This window comes from Staurois parvus, unplaced genomic scaffold, assembly GCF_062004578.1.
Source record: "Staurois parvus isolate SC_StPar_1 unplaced genomic scaffold, SC_StPar_1.0 ptg000225l, whole genome shotgun sequence".
Taxonomy (NCBI): Eukaryota; Metazoa; Chordata; class Amphibia; order Anura; family Ranidae; genus Staurois; species Staurois parvus.
In genome coordinates, this window is record NW_028318021.1 from 3,290,473 (window position 1) to 3,305,645 (window position 15,173).

The following is a 15,173-nucleotide window of genomic DNA, read 5'->3' on the forward strand; positions in this document are numbered from 1 at the left end:
ATGCATTTCAGTAACCCATGTGTATTACTGAGGTGTGTTTCAAGTCTGGGTTTACACAGTAACAACACTACCATTAAAAAAAAATACGCTGTGCACATTGGGGCATTGTGGTGCCATTCATTCTTAATTAACCCTAATACACCTTGCCAACGGACATAAGTGCCCAGCACCACAATACATAGTTAGGCACTTCAATGCATTACAGCATGCTGCATTTTGTGTGCAGTGCCATTCTTGATGGTACCCCAATGCACTATGCCAATAGATGTGCATTGCACCGCACCACAACACATTACTCTACATTGCGCAGCAGTTCGTTACAAATAGTACATGCACCTATTTTGGAGCGCTAAGGCAGCCCATTGAAATGAGTCTTAACACAATGGACGTTAACGGATGTGTGTTAAGGTCCAGCAACGGTGTGAACCCAGTTTAAAAGAGCTATCACCCTGATCCTGCCTTTACTAATGACTCACTAACTGGAACAAGCATTTCAGGCAGAAGTTTTAAGACTTCGCTGGCTGCTCACTTGTTCCTGCCCAGCAATCTTTCTTCCTGGCCAACTTTTACTACTTAGTGAAAATTAGGATGACAGCATGCTAGCCTGTCATGGGACTTGTAACAATAGGTGAAGACAATTTTTTTTGAGACAGTAAATACTGTAGACCAGAGACAGTAGGCCGGAAAGTAGGAAAAACAGCAGTTTACGACAGGCAAATCCATTCTTAGTAGTTCATATCAACCAATCAGAATTCACCTTTCACTATTCTGACTGCACAAAACTGAAACCAATTGCTATGGTTTGCTGAACCTACATTTACACAATATATCATTAAATATATGTATATATAATTATCAAATAAGCTTAGTCTAGAACATCAATCAGTATGCTAGAAAAATAACTGCATTGAGCAGATGTGCATGTACTCATAAGGGACCCGGTCCCCAGAACAGATGACAGCACTATTAAAGGGGATTTTACAAGTGAGAATGCACTCTGTACATATATGAGTAGCTGTTGTTACATAGACAATAAACTTCACAGTAAACATAAAATTGCTCTCTTGCACACAACAAAAGATAGCACAACATTATCACTCTGTTGAGTGTTATTTACTAAGGCAGTTCAAAGAGCAAAGATGATGTGCAGATTCCAGTAACCCACGCAGCAAGTGCGGACAATGACTTTGGAATTCAAAAGCCAGTCAATCCAATCTAAGAATCAACGGGTACTTTTAAAGAGAACCGGTTGTATTCTCAGTACCTTGTTGAGTGCACAGGGTGTTATTTACTAAAACTGGAGTGTGCAAAATCTGGTGCCACTCTGCATAGAAACCAATTAGCTACCAGGTTGTATTGCCAAAGCCTAACTGAACAAGCTGAAGTTAGAAGCTGATTGGCTGACATGCACAGCTGCACCACATTCTGAGTGTTCCAGTTTTAGTGAATCTCCCCCACAGTGCCTAGTGTGCAATGCTCCAATGAAGTCCAATCTGGATTCCTGACTTGCTCTGGTGATGATGCACCTGCATATGTTTAAATTAGCGTGACTTCATGTCGGTCCTATGCCCCCTTCTGAAACTGTAAAGCTGAATGCATGCAGCTTCAATGGCAATGGCTTCATCATCTCAGAAGAAAGATGAGAAGAATATTTTGTGTACATGCAGATAAGACTTTACAGCCCCCAAGGCAGACAAAGGGGGGTACAAACTTGACGTTTTGTTAAAGTAAAGAGTGTCCTAGGTGCTGTGTGTTTCACAGGTTAGTGAGAATGTGGCCAGTTCTCTTTAAGAAGCCAAAGAACCAACCCTTTCACTAAATTGTATGTCTAGCCATTTTTTTTAATTTGGAGGTGGGAAATGTGAGGAAGGACTAGAACTCCAGTTTGGTTTTTACTGCCATCTGGGTCTCCATTAGAGAAGTTGTTAGGTGTGTTTGCTTTTTCTTTCCTGATTCCAGCCCTGATAAATAGCACTGAATATATTTTACCAATTGGTTGCACTTTGCAGAAGACTCTTTGCCTTAATGAATAGTCTTTTTTAATGCAGACTACATTTAAAATTAGAAAGGTTCTCTCTGTCCACACTGTAAATATTTCATGTTGCACATTTCCTTGCTCATATCAGACTCCACTACCTCCATGGTGCAAAGCTCTGTCTAAAACAGCTCTGTCCAAAAAGGCTGCTTCTCCCATTTCTCCATTTTGAAGTGAAGGTAGTCTTTAAAGTCATCAGGTGTAAGAAGCCATCATGTTACAACAGGTGTAAACGGACTCATGTATCAAAGATGTGAATAGAGCCATCAGCACAATGGGGTATACTAATCCAAGGGTACAGTGATATGTAAATCAGAACTCTTTCAGCACCACCAATCGAGGGATGGCCTGCCCCTCACACCTCCCATAATAATTACTAGTAGTAGCCTCAGTGAGGCTTCTTTTGCTGAGGAGTTCCACTGAAACTGCCCTAGTAAAACTCATTAACGACCTACTAACTGCTAAAACCAATGGCCATTACTCCATACTCATACTCCTTGACCTTTCTGCTGACTTTGACACAGTCAACCACCTGCTCCTCCTCAGTAAACTCCACTCCATTGGCCTCCGTGACCCTGCTCTCTCCTGGTTCTCCTCTTACCTTTCTCGGCGCACTTTCAGTGTCACATACAACTCCTCCTCCTCCGCTCCTCTCCTTCTTTCTGTTGGGGTACCCCAAGGTTCTCTCCTTGGGCCACTCCTTTTCTCTCTCTACACCTCCTCCCTGGGCCAACTGATAATCTCCCATGGCTTCCAATACCACCTCTATGCTGGTGACATCCAGATCTATCTCTCCACTCCCCAGCTCACCCTCTCAATCTCCTCACGTATCACAAATCTACTAAGCGACATATCAGCATGGATGTCACACCACTACCTTAAACTCAATCTTTCCAAAACCGAGCTTGTAATATTTCTTTGACCCCGATCCCCCACTCATGACTTTACCATTAAGATCAACAGCACAACCATTGGTCCTTCCATTGGTCCTTCCCCTCATGCCAGGGTGCTAGGTGTAATCCTAGACTCTGACCTCTTCTTTGGGCCCCACATCCAATCACTGGCTAAAACCTGCCAACTCAATCTCCCGAACATTTCCAAAATCCGCCCCTTTCTGACCAATGACACCACAAAACAACTTATCCATGCCTTGGTTTTATCCCACCTGGATTACTACAATTCCCTCCTCACTGGTCTACCATTACACAGACTATCCCCCTTCAGTCTATTATGAATGCTGCTGCTAGACTCATAAACATTACCAACCGATCAGCAACTGCTGCCCCTCTCTGCCAATCCATTCACTGGCTTCAACTAACCCAACGTATAAAATTCAAAATACTAACCACAGTTTACAAAGCCATCCACAACACTGTCCCTAGCTACATCGCCAACCTCATCCACAGATATTGCCCAAATCGCCCACTCTGCTCCTCCCAAAATGTCTTCCTCTCTAGCTCCCTCATCACCTCCTCCCACGCTCACCTCCAGGACATCTCCAGAGCCTCTCCCATCCTCTGGAACTCCCTACCACAGTAAGTCCGGTCAGCCCCCACCCTGTCTGCCTTTAGGCAATCTTTGAAAACTCACTTATTCAGTGAAGCCTACCCCACCTCCACCTAAGAAATCTACTTGAGTCACCTCCATCAGATCATCCCCCGCAGCTATCACCTTTTGTACCACCTCCCCCTTCCTTTAGATTGTAAGCTCCATGAGCAGGGCCCTCCTTTTCCTTCTGTACTGAAATGTATTGTAATTGTACTGTCTCCCTAATATTGAAAGCACTGCACAAACTGTTGGCGCTATATAAATCCTGTATAATAATAATAATTTGAATAACAGGATGCAATGAAAGTTTGTGGCCCCTGAGGAGCTGTAGGGAAGTATACTTGGGTGCTGTTTTTGTACGAATTAGGCCAGTTTAGCTTCTTGTGCCTGATGACAAGTAAAGTTTAAGCACTGCATTACCTTTATCAAATATTGGAAGCAAAAGGTATTACATATAACCAGGAATTAAAGGGATACAGGGATTCCAAGAAAATCGTATGAATATGGGATCTTTATCTATATAAAGTCTATTATTAGATCCAACCACACTACATATTTTGTGCTACAAGCACTTACTGCAAAAAATGCAAGGCCTTAAAACATGGAAAAACACACATAGCCTTAACAAAGCAGCAACAATGGATGTGTAGCATCTCATAACTGCCACTTAAAAACTCCAGTTGCAGGACAAGTCTGCTAATATCAGTTTGCACCTAACAGGCTGCTTACTGCTAGTAGCACTTTAACCTAACCCCAACATAATATATAAACCTTTCAATATCTCTAACATCCATGCACATGTGGAAACCTAAAAATATTTGGATCTGTATGTGGCTCATCATGTCAAAGTCATTAACCAAAAAAGCAAATGGTGGATATATATCAGCTGATCTCTTATCAGTGTGAGTTAATGATGGGGTTATCTATTAAAACTGGACAGTGCAAAATCCGGTGCAACTCTGCATGGACACCATTACGCTTCCAGGTTTTATTGTCAAAGGCTAATTGAACAAGCTGAAATTAGAAGCTGGTTGGCTACCATGCACAGTTGCACCAGATTCTGACTGCTCTAGTTTTAGTAAATCTACCCCAGACTGATTAGAAAATAAAAAGTTCTGTGCAGACCCCAATAACATGAAACTACTACAATGCTCCTGGTGACCAGCAACTGTGAACTGGGCTGCTTATATTTTGGGTGGAGAGCGTAGAAAGGGCTCTGAAACACAGTTGCTTTTGTTCATGTCAAAAGGTGCAAGGACTTTTCTTTTTTTAAATAAATGCTTTGATGGAGTCTTACATAAATGAATGAATATACATCCCACTAGATCCTGGAGACCTGCCATCCAGTCTCCGCCACTAGGTGGCAGAAGATACCACAGAAGCATCAGAGGAGCCCTACGCCATATGAAATAAAACTCCTTTCACCTCCAAGTTTTATCTATATAAACACATATATCAAAGTGGTATATAGAAAGAAAGTAAAAAGTTTGCAAGTTAAAAAAACTAGTAATGTCTGTAAAAAAGTCAATCTTTTCCCCCCCAAGAATAATAAAAAATATACTGTATATACATTATCTATTATAAATACATACCTAAAAAAGACATATGAACATATGTCTTGTGCTAGAATACTTAGAAAAAAATCATAATCCCAAGCAATCAAGGCAATCAAAAAATAATGTTTAAAGGGCTGACCCTGAGCATGATATGAAAGTTTCCTAGGGAGTTAAACCAGAAATACCTTTCCCATGGAAGGACAAAAAAATGCTGTACATATTTATTTTAGGTAACAGGGGCTGCTTACCAGCAGCTCTTGGGGTTTGATGGAATTGTCAGTATATATGCAAAGTTTTTCTGCGGTTAAAGGGATAGTCTCTTTCAGCTTGGAGGCGAGGAACATGCAGACTGCCCCCAAAAGCTGCAAATGGCACTTTCTGGTGGGAATCACAGCTAAAAATCTATCCAAATAGTTCATTGCCAAGGGGAAAACTTCTTCTTCGCACTTCTGCTCTTCGCAGACCTATGGAAAAAATGAACAGAAGGGGGCCGGGCAGTATAGATGGGGGGGGGGGGTGTTACAAAAAAAGCAAATAAAGTATTGAAAGGGGCAAATTGCATGCCAAGAATATAAGCAGAAAGTAGGATAATACAAAAACAATATTTGCATAGCAGTGAGAGTACAGGGTATAAGCATGCATAAATAAAGATGGAATAAGAATAATGAAACAAAACATGGAACAATAATAACAAAATCATGTGGAGAGGTGGTATAAAATAATCAAAAATGAATTGTGTAGAAAATGATACAAGTAGAGGGTAAAGGAATAATGATATCATTTAAAGCCATAGAGGTTTGAAAAGGTGAAATATTAAAGAAAAAACAACATATAAGACCATATGTTAAAGGATAATAATACAATAGAAATAAAGCAAATATATAATAAAACAACAAAAAAGTGACAACATGGAGGCAAAGATGCAAAGCATGAGCAGGCATGTGAGTTAAAATAAAGTTAATTAATATGAAAGCATGTGAAGGTGTTATGGAGCAAACAGTGGGGAGATTAGAAGAAAAATAGAGGAATAATATAGAAGTAAATGAGTAAAAGAAAAACCAAACCAAACAAAGTATCCAAATAGCAAAGTATGCAGGTAGAAAGGCAAGATGGAGGAAAACATGCAGAAGCACGAGTAGGAAAATTATAAAGTTAATATGGGCAAAGGTGAAACAGCAATGGGGTAACATGTAAGGGGTGAAGAAGGCAAACATATCATGGATAGAAAAATAAGGCATAAAAGTAAGTATAAATGCAAGCAAATGAAGTAAGTAGGTTGAAAAAGACAGACAAGGAACATGAAGTATAAAGAGACAACATGGAGGTGAGTATAGAAAAGGCATCAGGGAAAGTAAAAAAGCAATATAAAATAAATATAGAACAGGCAGTTGAAGTATGACAAAATAAGAGAGGAAAATTAGTTTTCAAGGGTGCAAATGACAAAATATGGAGAAGAAAGTGGCAAGAATGGGGGGTCAAAGGAGAGCAAGAAAGGGAAAGAGGGAGAGAGAAAGGGAGGGGACATGGTTAAATAATGCATTGAACACGGCATAAAATCAGATAAATCTTTAATTTAAAAGTTTCTAGCAGGTCACTTTGTGATATGTCCAGGCTGGATTTCACCTTCACAGCCCCCCTTTGCTCCATGGGAAAAAGGCAAAAGAGAGAGACACACAATTCAGGTCACACGCCACCCCAGCCATTGGGACAAATTCTGAGTTCGTCATTTTTTCAAAAAATATTTAAAAATAGTTAAAAAATGCCTAGGCGCCCGCTTTTTGCGGGGGAAGGGAGATCAGACCCCCCTGCATCTTTCCCGACAATTGTGGAGGATGTGGGGGCAGGTTTGGGGGGGTAAAAGCTTCGATGAATGCAAGGGGGGCAGGAGGTCCCAGGGTTGTTGGAGAGCATGGCCGCTATGGAAGGAAGGAGGAGGAGGGGGGGTTTGAGGTTGGGATAGGGCTGGGGTGCTGCATGGGGGTCTGCTACTAAATGAGAGGTTCCCCCTTTTTTAATTAAGGGGTTCAGTGCAAGCTCACCCCAAAACCGACCGGTTTCATTAACACTCGGCTGTATGCCAGCAATGCACGCTCTTCACAGACCAGATGCCATCTACTAAAGGATCAGGCCACCCACAAGCACCAGGCACCCCAATCTACACCGATCAAATTCACGGCTCCCCTCTCCACTGATTGTATCCCCCCTCCCCCGTCCCGGCGGCCCTTTAATTAAAAGGGGAACATTAACACTTTATAGTGATCTGGCTGATCTCACACACTGCACCCCGCAAAAAGGTGGGTTTAGGGAAATCAGCACCCCAACACACACAATATGATGGAAGGATTCAAAGCCACATTAGCAAAGGCAGCCGCCCCTTTAACCTGAACCCAGACGCCCCCTTTCTTTTAGGGGGACAAGAAGACCTCTAAGGTCTAGGGAGACCTCTCCCACGTTGTGCCCAGGAGCAGAATAGAGCTGTGGGGGTGAAACATGTCACAAAGAAGGCAATGCATGGGAAGCCTGTGTGTGCATACGTGGACTATGCAGAAGGGGGACCTCTCTTGTCCCATTCCCCGCCAGCACCCCTCAATATCTTCCCCTGGACCCCCCAACAAGCTTGATCAGCTCCAGCCGATCCCTGCCAGAAAAACTTTTTTTTTCCTTCTGCTGCAAAGAGTTTCATGAAACTCTGCAACACGTGTCCATGTCACCCTCCTGGTTCCCAGCACAACATAAAGGCTTCCAGGCACCCTACAAAGGAGCCCCCCGATCAGAAGCCTACAGACCTCCATTGATCCCAGCAGCAGGCAGAGTCGGGTGGTGGTAGTGGTGGTGGTGGGGGGTTCTAATTATCCCTGCATCCTGCACAGAATGCCTTCCTTGTGTATGACAGCACAGATCTGTATGCAGGGATCGCCATGTGGATGGATTACCAGCAGTCATCGATCCTGCATGCCACATACACAATGCGATCCTTCCATACAGAGATCTGCACAGACTGTCAAGCTGCAAACTTTTTTTATTTTTAATATATATATATCTACTTCTTGTCGGATCCACCAACCTCCAGCATCCAGGTGGCCACCATCCTCCGCATGAAGGGCTGGATGTCCTTCTGGACACACTTGAAGTAGGAGCACTGGGGCAGATACCTCTCCTCCACGGTCAGCAGGTTGTGTAGGACCCGATCGTCAAAGAGCAGCGTGGGGTCAGTCTGAGCCCTGCGGACAGTCTCCAGCTCACAGCACAGCAGCTCCATGCTGGCCGCCTCCTCCACGGCTTCTCACTAGCTGACAGTATTAGATCCACTTCCACGGGTGCAGATCGAGCCCAAGGGGGGGACGAGAGAGAAGATTGGGGTGGGGGAGTGGGGAGCTCTATTGTTTCCAGTGCACACCAGGCTCACACCAGTCTCCCCAGTTTGCTCCCTGGCTGCACAGTGACGCAGCTTGCACTAGGGCTGGCCCAAGCACTTGGTGTTATTATGTAGAACAGCAGCTGGCCAGACTTTTTAAGTTTTTTTTCCTCCTCTCTCTCTCACTCTCCCCACTCAGCAAGCAGGAGGCCCTCGTATAAGGGCACACATGACAGCTCTTACACTTTTTTTTCCCTTTTAAACCCCGCCCCCATCTGGCTTATAAAAGAAAAAAAAAGTAATTAAGTCACTTTGTAGGTGCTATCAAGTGCAAGCACGGAAAGAACTCTTCTTGGGAGTTTTGCTGCTGCTTTGCCTTGCAAGGGGGGCAGGCTAGGTGGGAGGTAGAGAAAAAAAATGTTTTGGAAAGAAAGGCATTTAGGTGATGGGGTTTGGAGAAGTCTGGGTGTAATAGGGGTTCTTAGTTTTGTTGCATAAGTTTGGGGATCCAACCCCCTCCCTACTTTATAAATTAAAAATGGTAATAAGTACACTTAAACATAAATTGGTTTAAAATCTGTTATACGTTTAGTTAGTTATGGACAAGAAATGTGATTTTAGAGGATAACGACCGATTCACACTATGCTCATTGGGCTACATAGGTTCCACACAAGGGCACATAGAAAACAATTGTTGCTGCACTGCATAAAAATGATGCATGTCTGCAGTGTTTCACAACATGCTGCAGTGCATAGGGCTGAATGAAGTGTCATTTGTCACACTTCAATAAAGTTGAAAAAAAATAAGCAGTGCAATGTGTTGTAACAAAGCTTTGCAACAACACTACCCAATGCACCAGCGCACACGTTTTAGCATGCTGGGTGATATGAATAAGCTCTGGATGTCATTTGCCAATCATACAGATTTTCACTAAACAGTATATGGATATCACTTGGCCTATTCAGTAAGGTGGCATAGAGAGCAGTGAAGGCGTGCTAAGAGACAGAATGAGTGAGACATTACCTCATCTTCCTCCATATCAAACTGGTTACTAAGGGTTATCAAACTTTGCTCATTCATACAATATATCTGAAAACACAACTTTTTTTTTGTTGTTTCGGATTGAGTAGACCCCTGGCAATTTTGTCTTTTTTTTTGCTGTCTGTGTCCTGTTGGGGAGACTATGCCTCACTTCCTGTCTCAAGACACAAAAGGAAGTAAGAGATCTCTCTAAAATAAGTGAAAACTTTTGTAGATGTTTGCCACTGGAACAAAGGTTACAATTGGAAGATTTCCCTTGTGTCCGTGACCAGAAACAAGTCAACGTATATAGGGTGAATCTTCCCAGTGGGGACACAGACAGCAATAGTAATATGACAAGTGTTCTATCCCTTCCCTACTATATCCAGAACAAGAAAAATGCCTTTAGATTTTGTATATATATATATATTTTTTTTTTTTTTGAATGTTCTTGTGCACATCCATTCAGAATTTGCTAGATCTCACTGTAAACCAAAGCTGGTCACAGACCTAGCAATACTATGCAATAAAATTACCATCGCTATGAAATGCTCACGTCATCTAGGAATTGATTGCATTGATCAATCAATCAATCAATCAATCAATCATTTCAATCTATCAACATTGGTTTTCTTCAAAAAGGGAAAATACATAATGATAAAAAGCAGCCAGTTTAATTTGATTGAATCAATCTACGCAGCACTTTACATATGTGTATATATACATGTAGGCTCCAAGGAGCAGGGCCCTCAAACCCCTCTTGTATTGAACTGTATTGTTGCTGTATTGTCTCCATTTATATTGTAAAGCGCTGAGCAAACTGTTGGCGCTATATAAATCCTGTATAATAATATATATATTGTACATTCACATCAGTCCCGAACCCTCAAGGGGAGTACAATCTAAGGACACTTGCATCTTATTGTAAAACAGATGAACATATTGATCCAAAGTTGTTTGTATCATATGTAGGTTTGTTCTCCTGTATGGGCACCAAATGAACTGTGACCTCAGCTGTTGAAAAATGGGTTGGGATTCAATCTTCTTGATTCCCACAGGAGCAAACTGTCTTGGCATTATTGGGGCTCATTATCAAAATTATTCATTCAAATTGGTGTTTCAAGCTGTACTATCAAATGGCTGAAACATTGGTGGCCAATGGACTCCATGTTCAGCTTATCTGTTTTACTTCTTAGATGTGGGGTACCTGGGATGTCTCCCATATTTGGCAAACTGAAAAGCAGGGTGTTGTGGCAGCATATGAGAATATGATCCACATGTACTTGCTTTTTAAGCATTACTTTGTTAAAATTCCTATCATGCTTTTAACTTTTATTGTAAGGTCCATCATGAACATTCTCCACAATGACAATATCTTCTGTCTTATTTAGTGAGAACAATGCACAAAATCCATTGGCCCCATTGCAACGAATCAGTGAGCATCTTACATTGCTTTGTGTGATCTAAACTGATGGAAGCTAAAAGTTGATTAGTTGCTAATGGTCACTGCCTATTTCATATTATCACTGCTCTTGAGTGTACTTTACTTGGAGAAGCCAGTTGGTCTTCTAAACTTGTAGAATATTTTTAATAACTTCATATTAGTAAAGAACTAATATGAAGTTATGCTAAAAACATTCTGAATTGGGGCTGTGTGGGTTTTTATTTTTTAAGAACAAAGCACTTTATAGGAGGTTGATGACTCGAAGGTGTTTGCCCATCTTTGCTCCAACCACCCAAGGCCCACTTGTGTAATTTGTGGTTAGCATATGTCAGTAATTTTCCCTAGAAGATCTTATCTTAGTTCTTCTTGGTACTAGTAAGGCTCTGTTCAAAAAATTGTCAAATTTAGTTCAAAATTGATGCCATATTGCTATGGATTCCTACATAACAGTTTATTATTTTGACTTTGCAAGGTTCTAACTATCTGCAATCCAATCAAGGAAAAGAAAAAAGTATGACAACGTTTGAATTTTTCCAAAAGACACATGTTGAACTTTTTTTTATTGTACATAGCTGGCATTGGAGATCCTTTTCTATATTGTGTTTTCTTTTTGGCCATGAGACTGCAATTGCAAATATAGAGTATGTTTTGTGGCTGTCAATGACAATTCCTGGAAAATTTCACTGCGACTGTCAGTAGCTGCTATTATCTACTCAGAACGTGGTGGGGATGATAGTGACTTCGAAGAAATTTAGGGCATTTTTTACGTCGATATTGCTATCACGTTTTTTCGTCTACAGTATTTGCACTATACCATTAAAAAAAAAAATGATAAAAAAACATACAAAATATATGTAAAATACAGTGAGAAAAATATACATAATATATACATATAAAAGATCTGTCTGTGCATTGTTCCATTTTGAACCTTCCTGCTTTTTGATTGAAAATTATTCATTTTCACTGATAAGATTTTATGAATGAAAACAGTGACACCCTGAATTACCCATGCTAACTGCATATTTGTACAGCGGGTGTGTATAATTTGTTGGGTCCAAACACGTTCCATTTAATACCTGTTCAGCCCAACCTGCATGTCGTTAAAAAAAAAAAAAAGTTATTTGAAAGTGCAGCTAAATTTTTGCTAAAAGCAAAATAAACTTATTAAAACCAGTGAAAATATTCAACTCCTGGTGTTGCTCTGCACTCCCTAATACTAAAGAGCAAAAGTGAAAATATCGCTTTAAGTGTGGGAAACAGTTTAGGCAGCCGTGTGACTCCCCCCTTCTGTATTTGCATAGCCAATAGTTGTACTGAGTTTGCTACTGCGCGATGTTTGTTACTGGGCAGACTCAATTTTTTTTTTTTTGGGAGAAAGCTTTCTCTCTATAACAGTAACCAAGACTGAAAAAAAAAACACTTGCTATCAGTTAGGTACAACATTTTTAATCTCTTAACAGGTTGAGAGAAAAAAAGCAAAAAAAAAATTAGGAAAATAATAGGTATCAGTTGCAAAACATACGTTTGTTGCGAATGTCCAGCAACGCGGTATGCCTGACATTCGCTACCAAAAAAAAAATTGTTGAAAGAGTAGGAACTGTGGGAATCCCTTTTATGTTGATTTTTCACAGTTTTTAATTGACATCTACTATCTGTTATTGAATTAGCTACATTTCTGAAACGTTACAGACTGATATGTGCAATGATATCATATATTAATAAAGTTATTACTCAATGCCTGGGATTGTATTTGGCATCAAAAATCTGTACAAAGAACATGAAATAAATGAAATGTTGGGTAGCATTTTGTACTTTTTGCTGTACAACACACATTGTAAAGGTTTTCCCCTTGCATCATGTGGTTTACAAGAGCTGGAACATATACTTCTGACAGCACAATCTAATCTGAGCTATGTGTTAACCCTCTCCTGCCCTGCCAGCAATCCATTGATAAAAACATGTCATCATTGAGAAAATGGAACATACCACCCACTGCCCCCCTCCCCTCCCATAGGCTGCATTTATGAACAAAATGCAATGAACTTAGACCTATTCAAACAGCATGCTCCTTTTTTTTCTAAAATACTCTCAAGTTCCCATTTCATTTCCTTTTCCTATTGCCTCACTGATCCTATATACAGGGATTGGGTTGTTTAACACTTCAGAGACACTATTGTATTGCATTTCAGCTTGAAAGCTGTTTGTGTGTGTTTTTTCCTTTTCTTTTTTTTTACTTTTAATTGATACTTTTAAACACATTAAACAAATGTAGGGTGTTGCACAGATGCATTTGTAATTTTAAATTTTATTAGAGACAATAAAAAAAATATAAACTAGATTACGTATGAACGATAAATACCTCTTCATGTTTGCTATTGGTCTTACTACTGTTTAAGTGATAGCAAAAAAAAAGAAAAAAAATAGAATCCTTAGTAGTGTTGCTGCACAAACAAATGACTTTTAAATGACTACCCATGGGGTAGTGTCTAAGTATAGCTAAACTGACATTAACAGGGCCTACAAATGGGTTATAAATGATATATACATCCCCCATAGGCAACGTGCAAAGAAGTCTGATGATTAATAGTTTTGTAGACAGCAGATGTGGTATCAGTTTTGTCCAGTGTTTCATCCCCCAGATGTTAAAAAAGAAAGAAAATCCCTTAAAGATTAATTTATTCACTCCTGCAGTTAATGCATTATGTGGAAAATTCACAAAAATACTGCCTCCTTATTTTATTATGTAAGCATTGACATTTCTACTAAGGGAAGCCTTGTGCATCTCTGCAGTGACAATTTTATATCTTGTTTTATATAACAAAGGGTGATAGTCAAAGCCCATTCACAAGCTTCTCTTTCCGGGGTGTGATTAGCATGCTGTCTGGGTGGCAGAAGGTTTGATCTCTCAACGGATATCTAGAACCAAATCCTTAGCCAAATTAACAAGATGTTTAGTGACCCTGAATACCAGTTAGATTCCATATTATTTAAATGCACTAGTTGGATAAACACACTTTTCTTTCCACACCTTCCTTAAGGCCTTATTTATAAATTAAATCTTGTGCCATTAAAACACTCTAAAATGCTTTTGAAGACTATTATAAATTGGTAACAAATTTTACCTTTTTTAAGGCAGATTTACACCAGTCTTAAGTTCACATAACTAAGCAGAGATTTTCTTTAAATTCTGATATTTTTGTTTTACTTTTTTTATTCCTTAGTCTCCATAAACACCTACATTTTGCATATATTGTGCATTTTTTCATATAAATATATTTATTTACTGATAATCATTAGCTATAGGCTCTGCTATCATCGAATAACTATACAGGGTGTTAATAGCATTGCCCTTGAATTTAAAATTGAATAAGTTTAAATAATAGTTGTGTGGTAGAAAAAAAAGAAAATAGGTGGTATTCTTGTGTTAGGGCACATTATTTTTATAGGTTCTTTACCTTTGGGAAGGAAAAAACAAACAAACAAATATAAAAAGGCAGGCACTTTAATGAGGTCTGTTTTTAAGGATATTCAACTCTGTTAAAGCAGAGTGCTGCAAGTCTTTTATTTCCTTCCTTTAATTGCAAACTTTCACTTTGTGCAACTTCCCCCACAACTTAACCCTTAGCATCACCAGGCTCTTTATACACTGTTGTATTAAAATATTTTTATTTAATTGAGTAGAATAAACAAGATTTTGTTCCTGCTACCTTCCTCCACTTCCTGTGCTGTGGTGGGTTTTTTTTATTTAACACACAGAGATAAATGTACATTATGAGATGGTAAATAAGGTAATTTACTGGCAAATGCATATGGAAAACCCCTGGTTTTCACTTGATTTATCATAGCAGTATCTTTAAATCTCTCCTCCATTTCTTTTTTAAATGTTACTCAAAGTGGTAGAAAAATGAATATGCCTGATTACTCTAACTGCTACTTCTGATAAAGAAACTAAACTTTTTTCATAGTTTGTTGTAAAATAGCCTTTTAATTGTAAGAATTGATGTGTACCTCATAAATTACTACTTGTTTTATTAAAATTAATATCGTTTTATCTCAATCCTCAAACCCATTTTCCCAAAGTGCTTGATGACCTTACATGTTTCCAGACCACATGCAAAGACTTTTTAAATCTACTCCTATGATTTTAGTTAGAAAACATTACATAATTTTTTTTTTAATATATTAATTAATAACATATAAATGTATATATAATA

The 15,173-nt window shown here is 39.5% G+C and overlaps 1 protein-coding gene across 1 annotated transcript in view; it reads right to left on the reverse strand.

Annotated features, from left to right (window-relative positions):
• CCND2 (cyclin D2) overlaps positions 1-8,715 on the reverse strand; it is an 80,924-nt gene extending 72,209 nt beyond the window's left edge. The window contains exons 1-2 of the mRNA XM_089679485.1: positions 8,204-8,715; positions 5,388-5,603 (exon numbers count right to left, since the gene is read on the reverse strand). Coding sequence (XP_089535611.1) covers positions 5,388-5,603; positions 8,204-8,398 — 411 coding nt within the window. The 5' untranslated portion in view covers positions 8,399-8,715. The remainder of the gene's footprint in view (positions 1-5,387; positions 5,604-8,203) is intronic.
• Positions 8,716-15,173: the final 6,458 nt, after the last annotated feature.